Here is a 17,752-nt window from a genome sequence, read left to right as displayed (position 1 = left end):
TAATATCTCAAAGATACCCATAATACATAACAATACAAGTAACAGCTTCCATTTACTACATTAGAAGTTTGGAGGTGTCTCTTACCAAATAGAAAACCAGTGTTAGGAGGTTCCTACCTCTGAAGATTTACATACACATTTTTCTAATAATTATTATGTCAGCTCCCTATGAGCTTCCTTATAAAAAGTTAACATGTAATTCATGAAAGTAACCTGATCTATCAGTATATAATGTTTTTCAAAAAACAGTATTCTTCTGTTTCTTCCTTTTAGTTAACTATGCCTGTACATTTTTTATCATTTATAAGATTTTTTCCCTCAGATTTCTGTTTGTGAGTGGATGATTTATTAAAATATATTAGTAATATTTTTGTGTTATTACCTGATTTGTTTTATAGGTTTCAGGAGGGGAAGATGAAATACAGCAATTGCAAAAAGCATTGCTTGATTACTTGGATGAAAACACGGAGACTGATCCTTCACTGGTGGTAGGATTCTATTCCTTGTTTTGTAATATTCACGTTTATTTCAAATTTGGTCTGAAAGAAAATTGAGAATGTCATGAAGAGGAGAGCAGTATTGGAATATTAATTTTTGAAATAGAAATATGTGATAGTCAAATTCTGATACAGATATTGGTGTGTCCTAATATTATGTGACTTGGGTAATCCAAAATCTTTCCATGTTTTATCTTTGAGACAAAGATCATTGACCCAGGTAGTGTATGAAATAATCTATTAGCATATAAAAAGTGAATTTTTATAAAATGATTAGAATTTTATATGTATATATTAAATATAATCCTTAATTCTGTTTTTTTTAATATATATCCAAAATATTAGTAAAATAAGCTTGTATGTAAAATTTATACACTGTATTGGGGCACTTTTAATTTTTTTTAATTGATGGGATATGCATCTACAGAAGTTGGAGAATTAAAAATAAAGAGGTTGGAAATAGCTAAAGCTATTCAGCCAACTACTACAGGTCTTCAGTCTTTGTGGAAAGGAACAGACTCTACAATGATGTATGTCAATTATTTCTCAATAAAGTGGAGGGGAAAAAACTCAGGAACAGATTATACATGTACCTTAGTGTTAATATAGTTCAGTAATAATTGGCTGTATATTTCTTGAAGAAGTAGGTAAAATTTTGAAAGTAATTATAGTCTTCTACCTTCAGTGTTTTATCCATGTGTTCTAAACTCTTCTTTTTAAAGTAAACCTTGATAATTGTGTTTCTGATTGTGAACGCTTTGTCAGTAGGTTGGAAATTTTGTTACTAATTTCATCAAACTCAAGCCTTAAAATTTCTTTCCAGTTTTCTCGTAAATTCTATATTGCCCAGTGGTTCCGTGATACAACACTGGAAACAGAAAAAGCAATGAAATCACAAAAAGATGAAGAATCATCTGAAGGGTCACATCATGCAAAGGAAGTTGAGACAACTGGTCAAATTATGCATCGAGCTGAAAACCGGAAGAAGTTTCTTAGAAGCATTATCAAAACCACACCTTCTCAGTTCAGCACATTAAAGTAAGATCCAAAAAGAAAAGATCCAATGTTTTCAGTTGTCTCTTTGATATCTATTTACCTACTTTACAAAAAAATTAAATTAATTACAATTTAATGACTTTTCATTGCAGAATGAACTCTGATACTGTGGACTATGATGACGCTTGTTTGATTGTTCGATACTTGGCCTCTATGAGGCCGTTTGCCCAGAGCTTTGATATTTATTTGACACAGGTAAACTGGACCAGAATTCCTTATACAGTGATACTGATTTTTCTAATTCTGGAAACTTGTGTGTGATGTCTGTTCATTGTTGAGAACAGATATTTTTAAAAAATCATGAAAATAACATGTTTCTTTGTTCCATATTTGTTAAAATATGTTTGTTCTGCATGCTTTTTACCTGTTGATTCTTGTTTTACAGATAAGTGGATATGTATCTGTATGGTACAGGTAGAGTGATGGTATAGTTAGAGTGATTGATGTTATAAAAACAAATTATTCAGTTACCAAAATTATTATTTAAATGATACTAAATGTCCTTGATTAAAGTTACACATAGAAAGTTTTCAGTGGGCCTACAGTTTCTTGCAAATGAAGCATAGCAATAAAAAACAAGTTTAATTGAGAATGACAGAAGAAAGGAAAGGCCATAAAGTACAGAACACCATACCTTAGTGTTTTAAGTGAAAACTTTGGATCAGTATAACAGATCTTTTTATTTACATATATAAAAATTGAAGGAAAGTAAGTTCGATATTTCTATACTTTTTTGCATGTTTTCTTTCTGTATTTTGTTAAAAAGTTACATGTTCTAAAATTAATGAAAATGTTAATATTTGCTTGGCAGATCCTTCGAGTTCTTGGTGAAAATGCAATTGCCGTTCGAACAAAAGCCATGAAGTGTTTATCTGAGGTTGTTGCTGTAGACCCCAGTATTCTAGCAAGGGTAAAGAGGAACACAAATTATTCTTATTATGTGACTTTTATATTCAAATTAAAATATTAGCTCTACTTAGTATAAGTTATATTTTCTTTATTTTTCTTCAGCTGGATATGCAGCGAGGAGTTCACGGACGATTAATGGATAACTCCACTAGTGTCAGAGAAGCAGCAGTGGAATTACTAGGTCGATTTGTCCTTTGTCGACCTCAGCTTGCTGAGCAGTATTATGATATGCTGATTGAAAGAATATTGGTATGCCTGTTTTGTCACTTTTATTATAATTTATGAATATAATTTTGCCTTCCTAATATCACTTTTTTAAAATGTTAAGGTAAAAAAGTAGATATCAATTCTGTATTTATCTTACCTAATACATAAACTGTAGCAACTTTCTAAAGAAGAACATATTTCAAGAGGGGGCTGCTTAATATTGTAAAGCACATCTTTGGTAAAAATTGGATTCCTTTTACCAGTTACTATTAGCTTTTGATTATGCTGGTATACAAAGAGTAAATGATAGGAGCTACATGACATAGTTAAGTGTTTTGGATAGGATTCTAGAGTAATTATAAATATATATGTATATAAACAGGAAGAATTATTTCAGTGAGAGCTATATATGGAACTTTGGTTTCTGACAATATTTTTGGTTATTATGTGTATTTGCATATTTCCTTAAAGCTGAATTATGACAGACTCAGATACCTGCAAGCTAAATAAAGTCATTTGAGTTTTAAGAGCAAACATAAGAAATGCTATTCTAAGATATTCTTTTCTTCTATGGCATTGAATTCTGTGGCCCTGAAGTGTTTGCTTGGAAATGAAAGGAAACATTGGCATTACAAAATACCTGTTGAAATTCCATACCACCCCCTGCAGGGTTATTGACTTCTATAACTCAACAGAGATTCATTAGGTACAGGATTTCAGTATCCCTAAACTGACAAGAATTTATCACTTTTAGCCCAATATTTATACTGTGGGACTGAGAGTTACAGATAATTTCATCTCCAACTAGCATAAAATCTTGATGGAAACAGAATTTTAAGGAAAAAGTAGAAGAATTTTTTCACTTTTAATGTCTTACTCTTTTCAAGAGTGAAGGACAAACAACAGGATTTTCAGGTATAATGAACTCTGACAGCATCTACCTTACCAATATATCCTAAAATATTTTCATGTTTGCTACACTACATAATGGAGATAATTTTGTACAATGAGTGTTGAGTACTTTTTATTTAAAGGTGATTTAGTTATGGAAATCTGTTAAGTTAAAAATAGTACAGTTAACACCCATGTATCCACCGCAGTATTTCATCTCTGTTTTATTTAGAGTATTCTCTAACTCTTACACATAGCCACCATGACATTGAAAGATTTAAAAAGGCAAGCCAGTCGTGTTATTTTTTCATGGATTTGTTTCCTTTGGTCTGTTCCTTTTTTCCTTAATTATAAAATAGTGATACTGGTTTGAAAGATTTGTTAAAAATAAACATTTTTGTGAAATATACTTCATATGCTGTTTAAGTGCCAAACACTGTCCTCAAAGTTTCATGTTTGTTACTCTGTTTAATTTTGGCAAGCTTATACACTCCTCTTGGGTTCAGTGCTGTTTAATATTTTCCATATGTTGGATATTACATTTTAAAAGCAAAGATAGCATAATTAAATAACTCATATTTATAATAAGATTAATATAAATGTGTTTAAAAAGAAAATATATGGACCATGTTTATCATGTTAATAAATGTATGTATACTGTTTCTGGGTATTTTCTAATTTTATTTTATCAAATTTCATACACCTTGGCATCTCAGTTTTTCTGACATTTAGAATATCTTTCTGTTCCTAGGATACTGGTATCAGTGTCAGAAAAAGGGTGATAAAGATTTTAAGAGACATCTGTATTGAACAACCAACATTTCCAAAAATTACAGAAATGTGTGTAAAAATGATTCGCAGGGTAAATGATGAAGAGGGCATTAAGGTAAGTTAAAAACATTGACTACTTTAAAAATTCATTTTTCATTAACGTTTTACATGTGTGTGCATGCTCAGTCACTTCAGTTGTGTCCAGCTCTTTGCAACCATATGGACTGTAGCCCACCAGGCTCCTCTGTAGTCCATGGGATTCTCCAGGCAAGAACTGGAGTGGGTTGCCATGACCTCCTCCGGGGGAATCTTCCCAACCTGGAGATCGAGTCCAAGTCTCCTGTGTCTCCTGCAGTGCAGGCAGATTCTGTACCACTGAGCCACCAGGAAAGCCCAAGTAATTTAAATGTTTGCTTTATATATATAAGTTTTGTTAATTATGTATATATATAAACTGTACAAGTAAGTCAATATTATAGACTATAAATTGAAGAAAAAGACATGGTTAGGTATTTTTATTTCGAGGTCCTGCATTAGTTAATGAAATCTGATCTTATCAAACCAATTTGGCAATTGTAATATTTAATGTCATTGTAGAGATTACATTGTATGTAGGAAATTTATTTCAAATTAAATTGATTTTCAAATGGTATGTGCTTGGTTTTCTAAATTAGTAAATATTTTGTTGAAAGTTAGAGTTCATTAGTGAATCTATGTATATGTGATTGTCCCTATATTTCTTTTTGGGGTTTTGATTTTGTTTTGTTTTTTAACAACTTCTACCAAAGCAGCAAAACTATTTTTTAGTTTGATCAAAAGCATTTAAGTGCATTATATCCAGCATTTCTATACTAGACATAGTATTGTGTTAAGTCACTTCAGTCATGTCTGACTCTTTGTGACCCTATGGACTGTAGCCCTCCAGGCTCCTCTGTCCATGGGATTCTTCAGGTAAGAATACTGGAGTGGGTTACCATGCTCTCCTTCAGGGGATCACCTGACCCAGGGATCGAACCCGAGTCTTTCTTACATCTCCTGCATTGGCATATTAAACCCATTTAAAATCTTTGCCAAACTGAAAAAAAATTCTAATTTTTATAAGTTAATTGGTGATCTTTTTGAAACTGAGGATGTCATACCAGAAATTTCAGGGTTTTAAATATATATATATATATATACACACACACACATACACACACACATATATATACTTTTGCTTTGGGCTTTAATGAGAATTTGGGATTAAGAATTTTGCCACATTTATTGTACTTATTAGTTTGAAATTTTTCTTTCTTCTAGAAATTAGTAAATGAAACATTCCAAAAACTCTGGTTTACTCCAACTCCACACAATGACAAAGAAGCAATGACAAGGAAGATTTTAAATATCACTGATGTGGTAAGGAAGGACTGAAACAAGGGTGGTTCCTGTGGGTGCAAACTTCACTGAGGCCTGCCTTGTCTTATAAAGGGAGAGACAATAACAAGATACTTGGTTACCCTCTGATACTTCCCTTATTACATATTTCTGGAGATAACTCAAGGGATGCAAATAAGATGAGAGTGGTATTTCTACCTACCCCCACTTTTTTTTGGGCATCCATTGTCTTAAGCACTGATATTAAAATTCTCCAGACTCTTCCAGTGATTGAAAACTGAAAGGGAAATGAGAAGTAGATTAAAAGATATAATAACCTATGAATAGCAACCTGAAATGAGACCGTAATTTCTACTTTTTCCATAATGCATGAATTAAAATTAATTTCATGTTTAATTATAAACTATAAATTTTTGACCCAGAATGCTTTTCATGTTTTGAACTTAAGAATTTTTATATTATGGATTACATGATCATCTGTTTTACTAATGTCTTTAAATCTTCTACCTAGAAGGAAAATAAGCAAACATTTGCATTTTTATTGTTTTAGACCTTACAGATTTCCTGATAGTGTGTGATTCAATATACTATTCAGAATGTAATGCCATTTTTAATTTTAATACATTAGGTGAATATCTTGAATGGCTTCTAATATACTTTTGGAGTAAAGTTCTTTAACATGGTAGATTATTGGCTCACTGAAAAAAATAGTTTATTTGAAAATAATTTCTTTTTAGTTCTAATCATTTAATCCACAATCACTTTTTAAAAAATTTTTCTTTTCTTATTTTTCTTTTAATTTTTTATTGAAGTATAACTGCTTTACAGAATTTTGTTTTCTGTCAAACCTCAACATGAATCTGCCATAGGTATACATATATCCCCTCCCGTTTGAACCTCCCTCTCATCTCCCACCGCATCCCACCCCTCTAGATTGAAACAGAGCCCCTGTTTTAGTTTCCTGAGTCACACAGCAATTCCCATTGGCTATCTGTTTTACATATGGTAATGTAAGTTTCCACGTTACTCTTTCCCTACATCTCACCCACTTCTCCCCTCTCCCTATGTCCATAAGTATGAAAATAATTTTTTAAATTTAGAACTTTGAACGTTTTTATTCTTGAGACTATAGCATAGCAAAAGTATGTTTTAATGTAAATTTCTAATTTTGATAGGTGCACCATATTTTTCCCCTTAGGTTGCAGCATGCAGAGATACTGGATATGACTGGTTTGAGCAGCTTCTTCAAAATGTGAGTATTTGCAGACTTCATGATTTGAAAGAAATTTTTCAGTTTTTTTTTTAAGTGTTTACTTTGTGATAGGGAAAATTTATTTCAATGTATTAGGGTGAATATTTTGTTTAATACCCCTATTTAATCAATTGTTCAATTTTTTGCTACAAGTAAGTTTTCTGAATAACTAATATTAATATTCTCTCTTCTCATCCTTCTAGATAATTTTTAATCCCTTTAATCTAGATGATAGACATGAGATCTATAAATAGGTATATAGATTGCATTAAATATATGTTTACATTATTTGACATGTTTTAAAATATATAGACTGTCCTATAGTAGTATAGGATTAAACCACAGTTAGTGTTCTTTAAAAATTTTATACATGGAAATATTTAGCTCCTTATGAATTTTTTTATTTCAGGATTTTCAAATAGAAGTGCTCATTACCCAGCTTTAAAAGTTGTTAGCATTTTCCTAATATCCTATTTATCTCTTTCCCACCCCCATCTATTTTTTTTTAATTTAATTTTCTTTGGCAGTAACACTTTTAAAGAAAATCCCATACTTTATATCATTTCACTCATAAATACTTTAATATCTATCTCTAACAGAGATGACTTTTTTAGAAAAACCAGAATATCTTTGTCATCTGTATCAAAATAACTTAATAAAATTATTTCCTAACATATAATAATTATTCAGTGTTCACATTTCCCTGATTGTCTCAAAAATGTGTTTTCGTAGTTGACTTGCCTTTGCTTTGGTTGACATGACTCTTAAGTCTTAGTCAATAAAAGTCAACTTTCACTGTTCCTTTTCTCATGCCACTTACGTTTTCCTGTGGAGCGTCCCATATTCTAGATTTCATAGATCTCTTCTTTCTGGTGTCATTTTAGTGTTCCTCTGTCCACCGTTTTTTTTTCTGTAAACTCTTTAGTTAGATCTAGAGGTTTACTGATATTGAAGTTCAGTTTTCAGAACACAGACAAGAATACTTCACAAGTGATGCTAAATATTGTTGCCTCACATCAAAAGGCACGTAATGTTTGATTGTCCCATTTTCAGTGATTTTGACTGTGTGCTTAATCTTTCATAAAGTCTTTTATGATAGGTTTCGAATGATCATTACCTAGGTTCATTATTTTCATTACAAATTGCAAAATGCTGATTTTTTTTCAAATTATTTTATTTATCCCATATTAATTGGCAAGGATTCTTCTTTAAAGAGGAATTTTATCCTGAAAATTTAGTTGCTGTGAAATACAGTTTGTACCAGAAAGGCAGGGAAAGTACTCTATTTTTTCCCATTACTTAACAGTTTTCAGAATAATGAGTTTTCCCTTCAAGTCAATTTTGTACCTTTTTGGTATAACCTCATTACGCTTTTGTAGCCTGATTACTTTCTGTCTCTATAAGATTCCCCAGACTTGGCTTATGCATTTTCTGTCCCAAATCTGAACTCAGCCATTTTTTCCTAAGAGCCCTGATTGCCTTTTGTGGGAATAATCTGGGTGCTGTGGATAGTCATTGCTAATGGGTTATCATTGCTTTGGACTTTTTCAGAGGATAGAGCTAGAAATATATATATTTATTTAGAAAGAGAAAATAAATCAAGAATTAATATTTTTAATTCAAATTTAAGACTATGAGATTCTGCCCCCTTTATTGTTTCTTTTAGGCTAAAAATCTTATTTCCAAAAATAATTTCCCATTGCTGCTGCTGCTGCTAAGTCGCTTCAGTCGTGTCCAGCTCTGTGCAACCCCATAGACGGCAGCCCACCAGGCTCCCCCGTCCCTGGGATCCTCTAGGCAAGAATACTGGAGTGGGTTGCCATTTCCTTCTCCAGTGCATGAAAGTGAAAAGTGAAAGTAAAGTCGCTCAGTCTTGTCCGACTCCTAGCGACCCCGTGGACTGCAGCCTACCAGGCTCCTCTGTCCATGGGATTTTCCAGGCAAGAGTACTGGAGTGGGTTGCCATTGCCTTCTCCGAATTTCCTATTAGCTTTGCCCTATTATATTAACATTAAGATTACTAGATACAGTATAAGACTTTTTTTACATTTCTTTTTATCTATAGCTCACTAAACACATACCATTAAAAGTATCATGAAATAGTTTTTTCTGTTTGATATGTCAACAATTTACTATCTGTTCTATTTGTTTACTTTTTAATTTTTAATAATACTTTTAGTTAAACTATATTTAGCAATATTTTTAATAATCAACCAAATTATTTTATTGAAACATAATTTACATGCAGAAATGTTAACCAATTTTAAGTGTGCAACCTGATTAATTTTAATAATTATTTACAATGATGTAAAGAATATCACTCTTAGAAAGTTTTCTTGTGCCTCTTTGTAGTAGTTGATCTCCCCCAACCCTGGGAAACCACGCATTCACTTTTTTGTCACTATATAGTTGTCCCCTTTGTAGAATTTCATGTCCAGAGAATCATACAGCATGTAGTCTTTTGTGTTTGACTTCTAGCAGAATGTTGCTGGTATATTGTTTTATTCCTTTTTATTGCTGAGTAGTAGCAATAGTATGGATGTATCATAATTTTTCTGTTAATTCACGAACTTATAGACTTACAAGTTATTCCCAGTTCAGGCTGTTAATGAATAATGCTACTTGTGTGCATCTTCTTGTGAGGTTGGGTGTTTTCATTTCTCTTGGGTCAGTTCCCATGGTCTTGATTACTGGATCATGTGAGTGAGAAACTGCCAGGCTGTTTTTCCAAAATGGCTGAACCATTTTGCATTTCCACCAGCAATGTTCCAGGTGATCCACATTGTCATCAATACGTGGTATTGTCCGTCTTTTTAAGTTTAACCCTTTGGTAGTGTTCAGTAATATGTTACCTTTAAAAAAATTTCAAGACGCCTTTTTTAAGCACCCTCATGGTGTTTGCTTACGTTATCCAGTCTGTAACATCTTAGACTCTCTTTATCAATCATCTTCCATTTTATAATTTTACGTGATATATTTGATACCCTTTCTCCCATAAGTCAGATAATTAACTGTATTATAGAGCCTTATGACCATCTTAGTTATATTTGTGTCAACCATTCCAAAGGGGACACAATAATTTCTAGAAAGCTCTATACCCATGTTTCATATGATACTAGTATAGCTCTCAGAAATGTTGTTAGTAAAAAGAATCTAAGGTAACATTCCTGTGTGTTATTGGCAGGTTGGAAGTAGATAACTGAACACTAGATTTATAACTTCTTGGCAGTAGTTTTATACTCTTTATATCTTTACTCTCTAGTCCTCTTTTAAGCTCATTGCTCTTTCTATTCCTCCCTGTTTTATGCTTTCCTGCTTTAGTTTCTGCCAACAATTTAATTTATCAAAATGACATTGTGACTTTCTGGATATAGTCATTAAACTAGCAGAGTTTAGTTTTATGAAGTAAAGAACATTTTATTAAAATATTTGTATAAATACATGATGGAGGTATAATCACTCTTAACGGTAATAACAACACTGCATAAATTTGCAGAAAAGCTTGAGGATACAAAGAAGGGACTGCTGGAATTATTTTAAATTCTTGAGTCAAAAATAATCAACATTCTTACTATTTCCACATGAGCTCATGTATACACATTCCATTCTGTCCAATTTTAGATACGTCTCATTATTATTTTTGTGTTGGATTGACTTCATATAGATAGTGATTCCCAATTTGTGGAATGTGATAGCCTTGGGAAATTTTAAGTACTACATGAAATAACTTCATATTTACATAGGCATCAAACTCTGCTGCTGACTACATAATGTTAGAATGTCACATATATATATATAAAAGTATACACACACACATACACACATTTTTTTAATGAATGGAAACTCATGTCCCTTTTAACTTTTAAGGAATTCATGGTTTCTTTTGAATTTTTTCAGTAGTATGTGGAAGAGTTCAGTCATGAAAGTTCTTTTTTTTTTTTTTTTTCTAAAAAGTGGTCCAGTCAGTGTAAATCACTGTCATAACCTATAGTGGGTACCCAAAATTAATTTTGCAATGCCACTCATTTTCATTGCTTATGTTCTAAGACTACAGCCCCCCCCCCCCCCGTTTTTTTTTTAGTTTACAAGAAAATGCAGGCAATGAAAAAACTTAAATAGCCTATATTTCATCTTTTCCTGGCCTTTGTAATCCAAAATAAGATCTGCCTCTTGAAGTTTACATCAAATACTCTTATTGCAATCAATCAGTGAATGAATAGAAAAATGACTACATCAATATTCATATAATTTGATAGTGCTCCACATCATAGAAGCGCAGACTAGTAATACATACAACAGTATAGACATTTATTAAAACACTCTGCAGAATGAGGGAAGCCTTACACAGGAGAGTACATATTCTGATACCATTTATATGAAGTTTAAGGAGAGGCAAAACTAATCTGTGTTGAAAAAATTTAGAAGAGTAATTTCAGGGGCCAGGGATTTACTCAGAAAGGATATATATCAGTCATCTCTTCTAGAATATTATATGCTTCATAGAAACAGAACCAACTAAATACTGAAAAAGAGAGAGAAATGATTTATTGTAAGAACTGTCTTGTGTGATTGTTGTTGTCATTTAGTCACTAAGTCAGTCCTGACTCTTGTGCAACCATGGATTGTAGCCTGCCATCCCAGGGAAGAATACTGGAGTGGACTACCATTTCTTTCCCAAGGAATCTTCCAGTGCAGCGACTGAAGCCATGTCTCCTCCATGCAGGCGGATTCTTTACCGCTGAGCCACTAGGGAAGCCCCTCATGTGACTATAGAGCCTCTTAAATCCCGCAATCTGTCGGCAAACTGGAGACCCAGAAAAGCCCCTAGTGTGTAGTGAGGTCCTGAGGCCTGGACCACAGAAGCAGATAGTATAAATCCCAGTTCAAATGTGAAAGAAGACCAGTGTCCCAGCTCAGGTGATCAGAGAATGGGTGGATTCTTCCTTCCTCTACCTTGTGTTCTTTTCAGGCCCACCCACATTGGAGAGGGCAGTCTGCTATGCTGAGTCCACCAGTTCAAGTGCTAATCTCATTTAGAACTACCCTCACTCACCAACACATCCAGTAATAATGTTTAACCAGATAACTGGGCATCCTTTGGCCCAACCAAGTTAATGCTTAAAATTAATCATCACAGCTCTACCCTTTGTTAACTTGGAACCCATATATTGATACATCTCTTTATACCATACTAAATCTCCAAATAAAGACAATAACAAAGTCATGATTCTATCTAACATGATACAGCTATCCTGCATACAACCAAAAATTCACTAACCCCTTTCCCAGAAGAAGTCCTTGAGTAATGTTTCTCTTTTCCCTGGCATCCCGTAATTTAATTACTACCATGTCAGTTTATAATAACATTTAAATACTTTGATATAAAATCAGTATACTTTATGTTCTGTGGTAAGGAAATAGGAGGTGGGAGGGAAGAAAGACATTTTCTCACTTTCCCTCCCTCAGTCTCTCTCTTCCTGGCCCTCTCCCCAACTTCCATACATATAACACACACATATATTTATGACAAAATAAGCAGGAAATACTCATGACAAAGTCCTTGTATCTATAACTGATAATGTGGTCATAGCTGGTATTTATTACTAAGAGATGGCCCAAGGGATCTCTTGCATTCCAAACATACTCTTATGTACCTCCACTGTGGAATATTACACTGGTTTCTTTTTGGTGCGTGCATGTTCAGTTGTTTCCAATTCTGTGACCTTTTGGACTGTAGCCCACCAGGCTCCTCTCTCCAGGGGATTCTCTAGCAAGAATATTGAAGTGGTTGCCATGCCCTCCTCCAGGGAATCTTCCCGACCCAGGGATCAAACCCGTGTCTTGTAGCTCTCTTGCGTTGGCAGACAATTCTTTACCACCTGGAAAGCCCAGCTCCTTTCTTTACTTGTTGATTCAGAGACATAAAGAGTGCATAATAGTTGACTGACAGTCTTTCAGTTCAGTGGGATTCTTATTATGTCTTCTGGTACAAAAATTCCTCTCTCTGGAACCTCTCTCCAGGCCAGCAGAGCATAAAGTCACTGGAATGGAAGCAGAAATTTTGCTAATCACTCATATAGCAAATGATTGATTAGCAAATTTGAGTGAGTGATGCCTTTCAAATTTCCACCTCTTGATTCCTGGACCATGAATCCTGGCTATAGACAAAACAGCACCATGTATTGGATGCTGATTCAGAGCATAGGAGCCTGCTGGAGAATCTTGCCCCAGCCACAGCAAGATATTGCCCCCTATCTGATGTTGTAACTGAATTTGTAAAAGGCTGTATCCACCTTCTGTCAAGTCAGCTGTTTCAGAATGGTGGGAAACATGGAATATGAGCATGGGCTCACTGCTGTACTTCTTTTGCGCTGAAGTGCTTTTCTTAACCAAAGCAGGTTTGTGTGGAGTTATGGCAAGAGGAGAAGGGGATGACAGAGGATGAGATGGTTGGATGGCATCACTGACTCAATGGACATGAGTTTGAGCAAGTCAGGGAGGTAGTGATGGACAGAGAAGCCTAGAGTGCTGCAGTTATGGAGTTGCAAAGAGTCAGACATGACTTAGAGCCTGAACAACAAATATGGTAGATAAAGTATCCTGTAAGTCCATAGGTGGTAGTTTTGGTAGAAGTATTGATACAGAAAAGGCAAAAATATATCAAGAGTGCCTGTTTCAGTATGAACAAAATGCTGCCCCTTCCATGATGGAGGCAGCCTAATTGTAATCAACCTGCTACCAGGTAGCTGGCTGGTAATCCCAGGGAGTTGTTCCATATCAGAAACTCAGTGTTGTTCTCTACTGCTGGCAGAGTGGACCATAGATAGTGTGGCCTTGGTGAGTAGAAGTCCGTGTTGCTGAGCTTGAGCATGACCTCCATTTCTGCTACCACACATAGTTTGTTCATGAGCCCATTGGGTGAGGACAGGAGTGGCTGTGAAAAGAGGCTGTTACCCTTGGAGAAGGTATCTGCAGAGCAAGTCATCCTATCCACTTGATTTTTAAGACCCTTATCTGCTGAGGCCACCCTTTGGTGAACATTCATGTGGAATATAAATATTTTACCATTCAGAGATGCCTCTTTTTCAGATTCCCTTGTCACCAACTTTGATCATTTGTCTTTCCAAGCAAAGTGAACAAGATGCACATCTTGAAGTTCTGCCCAATGGGGGAATTTTTCTTCACCACTGTCCTTCAGGGATGTCCCAGAAAGGGGCTGTATTGCTGCAACTGTCCACTTTGGGGTGATCCCTGCATGTTGTGTAGACCCATCCGTAAACCAGGGATACTCCCTGTGGTCAACTGAGGCCAGAGGTGCAGGCTGAGAGAAGGCAGTGTAGCAGAATGGGAACCATAGGCATTTTGGCCACTTTTTCATGTAATTAACTTGTGCCCTTCAGCCTGCTCTGACCTAATTGTGTGTACACCACTTCCCTTTGATGATAGAATGCTGCTTTGCACACCCAACTTTGTGGCTTGGTGAGGCAGTCTCCCGGTTTATGATGGATAGCTCAGAATGCATGATGATTTTGGTGGCCCATGGGTAGGCATTCAGTATCTACTAAGGCCAAGTAGTGTGCCAAGAGCTATTTCTCAAAAAGAGAGTGGTTATCCCAGAGGGTGGCAGGGCTTTGTTCCAAAATCCTGAGGACCTATACTGCAGTTCACTTATAGAGGCTTGGCAGAGGCTCTAGTCAGCAGCCATATCTGCCACTGACACCTCAGTGCTGCTGGTCTGTGACATGAGTGGCAAAGCAGCTTGCACAGCAGCCTGGACCTGCCTTTCCAGAGCTGCCTTCTGTTCTGTGCCCCACTCAGCACTGGCAGCTTCTCAGGTCACTCAGTAAATGGGCCAGAATAATATACCCAAATGAGGAATCAGCTTCCAAAATTCAGAAACTCACTAAGGCATTGAGTTCTTTTTTGGTTATAGAAAGGACCAAATGCAACATCTTATTCTTTACTTACAGTGGACATCACACCATGTCCCACACCACTAAGCCCCCAGGAATTTCTTCGAAGTAGAAGACCCCTAAATTTCTGTTGGATGTATTCCCCACCCTTTGACACGCACATTCTAGGAATAAGTCCAGTGTACTTGTTCCTTTTTGCTTATTATGTGCAGTTGGCATGATGTCATCAATGTAATGGGCCAGTGTGATGTCATGTTAAAGTGAAAGATAGTCATCATCATACAGACTAAATTATAATGTAAGACTGGGCAGTTAAGATACCCCTGAGACAGTGCAATACATTTCTGGCCTTGCCAGTTAAAAGCAGACTGCTTCTGGTGGGCCTTTAACAAAGATGAGGAAAAAAGGTATCTTACAGATCATTAGCTGTACACCAGGTTCCAGAGGATGTTAATTTGTTGAAGCACTGACATCTCATCTGGTACAGGAGCTGCAGTTGGAGTCCTGACCTGGTTAAGCTTATGCTAATAATTCAGGGTCTTTTCTAATGAGTCGGCTCTTTGCATCAGGTAGCCAAAGTATTGGAGCTTCAGTATCAGTCCTTCTGATGATTTATTTTAGGATTGACTGGTTTGATCTCCTTGCAGTCCAAGGGGACTCTCAAGAGTCTTCTCTAGCATCACGGTTCAAAAGCATCAATTCTTTGATGCTCAGCCTTCTTTATGGTCCAACTCTCACATCCATACATGACTACTGGAAAAACCATAGCTTTGACTAGATGGAACTTCATTGGCAAAGTGATGTCTCTGCCTTTTTCTTTCCTTTACTGTTATTTGCATGTATTTTTTGCGGCCTTTATTCCTGGGCCTTAAGTTTTTGTTTCTTCACTTTCTTCCGGGATATCTTTTTCTTCTGTGCAACCTCCTCTTCTGGTTTAGGAACAATCTGTTCTTTTTCAGTAAGGATCATCTCAATGTGGCAGGGAGAGCTCAGGTAGGGGTTGATCCGACGATGAGCTCTGTAAGTCCTGAGCCACATCTTGTGGGCTTTGTTCACCTGGATGTGCTCAGTGACCAGAGATTCTACATCTAAGCCCTTAAGTTCAGCATTACTCTCTGCATTTTTGAGCATGTGCAGTAAAAATTCAGCACCCTTTTTGGGCCACTGATCCTGCATCCAGCCCCACTGTTTGGCCTGTGCACACCTACCAACTCCACCATTGTAACAATGGAATGGCACACATTGCTTCTTTAAAGTGACATCCTTCAGATACTTGCAGGCTTTTCGGATATGCATACCCTTTATGGCCTGGGCACTTTTCACGAATGTTCTTAAAGTGAACATGAAGATTTGAACCTCTTGATTTACACGATTTTGTGGGGTTTTCTGGGTCGAGCGAATAGCGCACCATTTTTAGAGGTCACCGCAGGCTGCTTATTGGAAAAGTGATGTCTCTGCTTTTCAATACTCTGTCTAGGGTTGTCATAGCTTTTCTTCCAAGGAGCAAGGATCTTTTAATTTCATGGCTGCAGTCACCATAGGAAACCAAGAAAATAAAGTCTGTCACTGTTTACTTTGTTTCCCTACCTATTCGCCGTGAATTGATGGGATCAAATTCCATGATCTTAGTTTTTTGAGAGTTTTAAGCCAGCTTTTTCACTCTCCTCTTTCACCTTCATCAAGAGACTCTAATTGCTTTTTGCTTTCTGCCACAAGGGTGGTATCATCTGCATATCTGAGGTTATTGATATTTCTCCCAGCAATCTTGATTCCAGCTTGTGCTTCATCCAGCCTGGCATTTCGCGTGATGTACTCTGCATGTAAGTTAAATAAGCAGAGTGACAATGTACAGCCTTGACGTACTACTCCTTTGCTAATTTGGAACCAGTCCATTGTTCCATGTCCGGTTCTAACTGTTGCTCCTTGACCTGCATACACATTTCTCAGGATGTATATAATCATGTACAAAATTTTGGTAAAAATATGGATGGTTAAAGGCTATTGTGATGTGGTCTTAGATGCAAATGAAGAACATGCTGTTGGACAATAGAGAACAGTCTGTCCTTGTAATTTGGTGAAGCACTTGGCTAAATTGTGTTCCTTTTCTAGTGTTTGGTGAAGGGAAGACTTCAAGTGATGAAACTGGATGTTTAGCTGAGGAGATGTCTAAGCAAAGGGTTGAAGGTGCAGCTTGATTTCTCGTGCCTGAGTTTACAGTCAAATAGTGTCTTTGTCTCCATCAACCAGTAAATGGCTAAAGAAAACCTGATGTATCTATACAGCTAAATAGTACAGCATGTCAAAAGGAACAAACTATTGATACTTAACAGCAACATAGGTAAATAATAAAAGCATTACACAAAATGACAAGAGTCTTATACAGAAGAGTACATGTTATGATTCTATTTATATGAAATTCTAGGAGAGGCTATACTAATCTATATGGAAAAAAATCAGAAGAGTGGTTGCAGGGAGCCATGGATCAAATGGAAAGGAACATGAGGGAATTTTCAAAGGTGATGGTAATAATCTATATCAGTGGTTTTAAAAGTTAACAAGATTATCTGTGACTTGTTAGAAGTAAAATTTTAAGACTTTTGTCCAGATTTAATTAATCAGTAACTCTGAAGTTGGGGCCCACCATTCTATAGTTTAGCAGTCTTCAGATGATTCTAATGTAAGTTTTAAAGATGGAAAAAGTTTGTCCTCTATCTTGGTAGAGTGTTTGAGTTATAAAGGGGAATGTACTTAACAAAACTGGGCAACTGTAGATTTGTCCATATTTTATGTAAATTTTGTCTCTAAAGGAAAAGATAGAGAGTATATTGATGTCTACAGCTTACTTACCCATCAAAAAATTGGACAGAGATGTGTATATG

The 17,752-nt window shown here is 35.6% G+C and overlaps 1 protein-coding gene and 1 pseudogene across 1 annotated transcript in view; one reads left to right on the top strand and one right to left on the bottom strand.

Moving 5' to 3' along the window:
- Window positions 1-17,752, top strand: part of NIPBL (NIPBL cohesin loading factor) — a 113,436-nt gene that overhangs the window by 69,470 nt on the left and 26,214 nt on the right. Inside the window, exons 24-31 of the mRNA XM_052658967.1 lie at window positions 399-488; window positions 1,321-1,535; window positions 1,646-1,748; window positions 2,365-2,463; window positions 2,565-2,711; window positions 4,312-4,446; window positions 5,631-5,729; window positions 6,907-6,960. Coding sequence (XP_052514927.1) covers window positions 399-488; window positions 1,321-1,535; window positions 1,646-1,748; window positions 2,365-2,463; window positions 2,565-2,711; window positions 4,312-4,446; window positions 5,631-5,729; window positions 6,907-6,960 — 942 coding nt within the window. The remainder of the gene's footprint in view (window positions 1-398; window positions 489-1,320; window positions 1,536-1,645; window positions 1,749-2,364; window positions 2,464-2,564; window positions 2,712-4,311; window positions 4,447-5,630; window positions 5,730-6,906; window positions 6,961-17,752) is intronic.
- On the bottom strand, window positions 15,729-16,284 carry LOC128065929 (60S ribosomal protein L17-like; annotated as a pseudogene).

The sequence above is a fragment of the Budorcas taxicolor genome, chromosome 20 (genome assembly GCF_023091745.1).
Source record: "Budorcas taxicolor isolate Tak-1 chromosome 20, Takin1.1, whole genome shotgun sequence".
Taxonomy (NCBI): Eukaryota; Metazoa; Chordata; class Mammalia; order Artiodactyla; family Bovidae; genus Budorcas; species Budorcas taxicolor.
The sequence above is the reverse complement of the archived record's forward strand: the minus strand, read 5'-3'. Positions and strand labels throughout refer to the sequence as shown.